The following is a 989-nucleotide window of genomic DNA, read 5'->3' on the forward strand; positions in this document are numbered from 1 at the left end:
GCTGACAGTTCACACTCAGGCAGAGCAGACGATGCAGCTCTGTGTGCAGATCAGCGACGATGGAACAGCTCTTTTTCTCCTTTCTTTTTCTTGCTTTACACAGTATCAACAAATGAGATCAGTATCAGATCTCTGTTTATGGAAATATGTCCTCCTAGCTCATGTGCTTGCTCCTGTGACATGAAATTTAGAGGTAGGCACTGGGAAAATAGTTATTGCCTCATGGTTTGTTTTTTTTAATATGATTGGGACTCCTATTTCATTTTTATTTCTAAATTTACATTAAAATTGTGGAGTCAGGGAAGTACAGAGCCAAACAACGCAGCATCAAAAAAATGGAACAAATGTGAGACCCTTGCTTCTGTTAAAAACATTAAAAAAGAAAGAAATCAACTTTTTCTCAGCAAAACCACATGGGAAGAAAATAAGGGTGTACTTACACTGTACAATGAGCTGCACCAAAGCTTCTCTGGGTTTCACATTGAACCCGTTGTACTGGCTAGTCTGGCATCTGTAGGTCCCCGTCATCTCCCTGGACACGTTCACAATCCTCAGGATCCCATCGTAGCTCTCTGTCTGCATCGCCCCGTCCGGCATCGCCACCTCCTTGTCCGCTCGGGACCAGAGGATGATGGGCTTGGGCTTCCCGGTCACCTGGCACTGCAGCTCGATCGTGTCCCCTTCCCGCGTCACCAGTGGGGACTTCTCTTGAGGAACAGTCAAATTGGGTGGGACTTCAAAGGAGAAAGAGAGACGGGTCAACAATTAGCATCATCAAAATATAAAGGTGGCTTTCTTGCTTGTACAGCCATTGTTACGTATCAAGAAACAACTTACACGCAGACAGCTATGTATATTGACTGCGAATGTTAGAAGACTCTGCAATGCTACTGCATTTATGAGACAAGGTGCTCAGCTGTTTGAAGTGGTTAAAGGGGGTGCCTCTCACTCCCAGAAGGATGTTGAGGAGCTGTAGCGTGGCCAGAAAA

General features: G+C 45.2%; 1 protein-coding gene across 1 annotated transcript in view; it reads right to left on the minus strand.

The window, feature by feature from the left end:
• Nucleotides 1–734, minus strand: part of MDGA2 (MAM domain containing glycosylphosphatidylinositol anchor 2) — a gene marked incomplete at its 5' end in the record, with an annotated part of 91,538 nt that extends 90,804 nt beyond the window's left edge. Inside the window, one exon of the mRNA XM_010191697.1 lies at nucleotides 441–734. Within this exon, the coding sequence (XP_010189999.1) occupies nucleotides 441–734 (294 nt within the window). The remainder of the gene's footprint in view (nucleotides 1–440) is intronic.
• Between the last annotated feature and the right edge of the window lie 255 nt (nucleotides 735–989).

Source organism: Mesitornis unicolor, unplaced genomic scaffold (genome assembly GCF_000695765.1).
Source record: "Mesitornis unicolor isolate BGI_N332 unplaced genomic scaffold, ASM69576v1 scaffold849, whole genome shotgun sequence".
NCBI lineage: Eukaryota > Metazoa > Chordata > Aves > Mesitornithiformes > Mesitornithidae > Mesitornis > Mesitornis unicolor.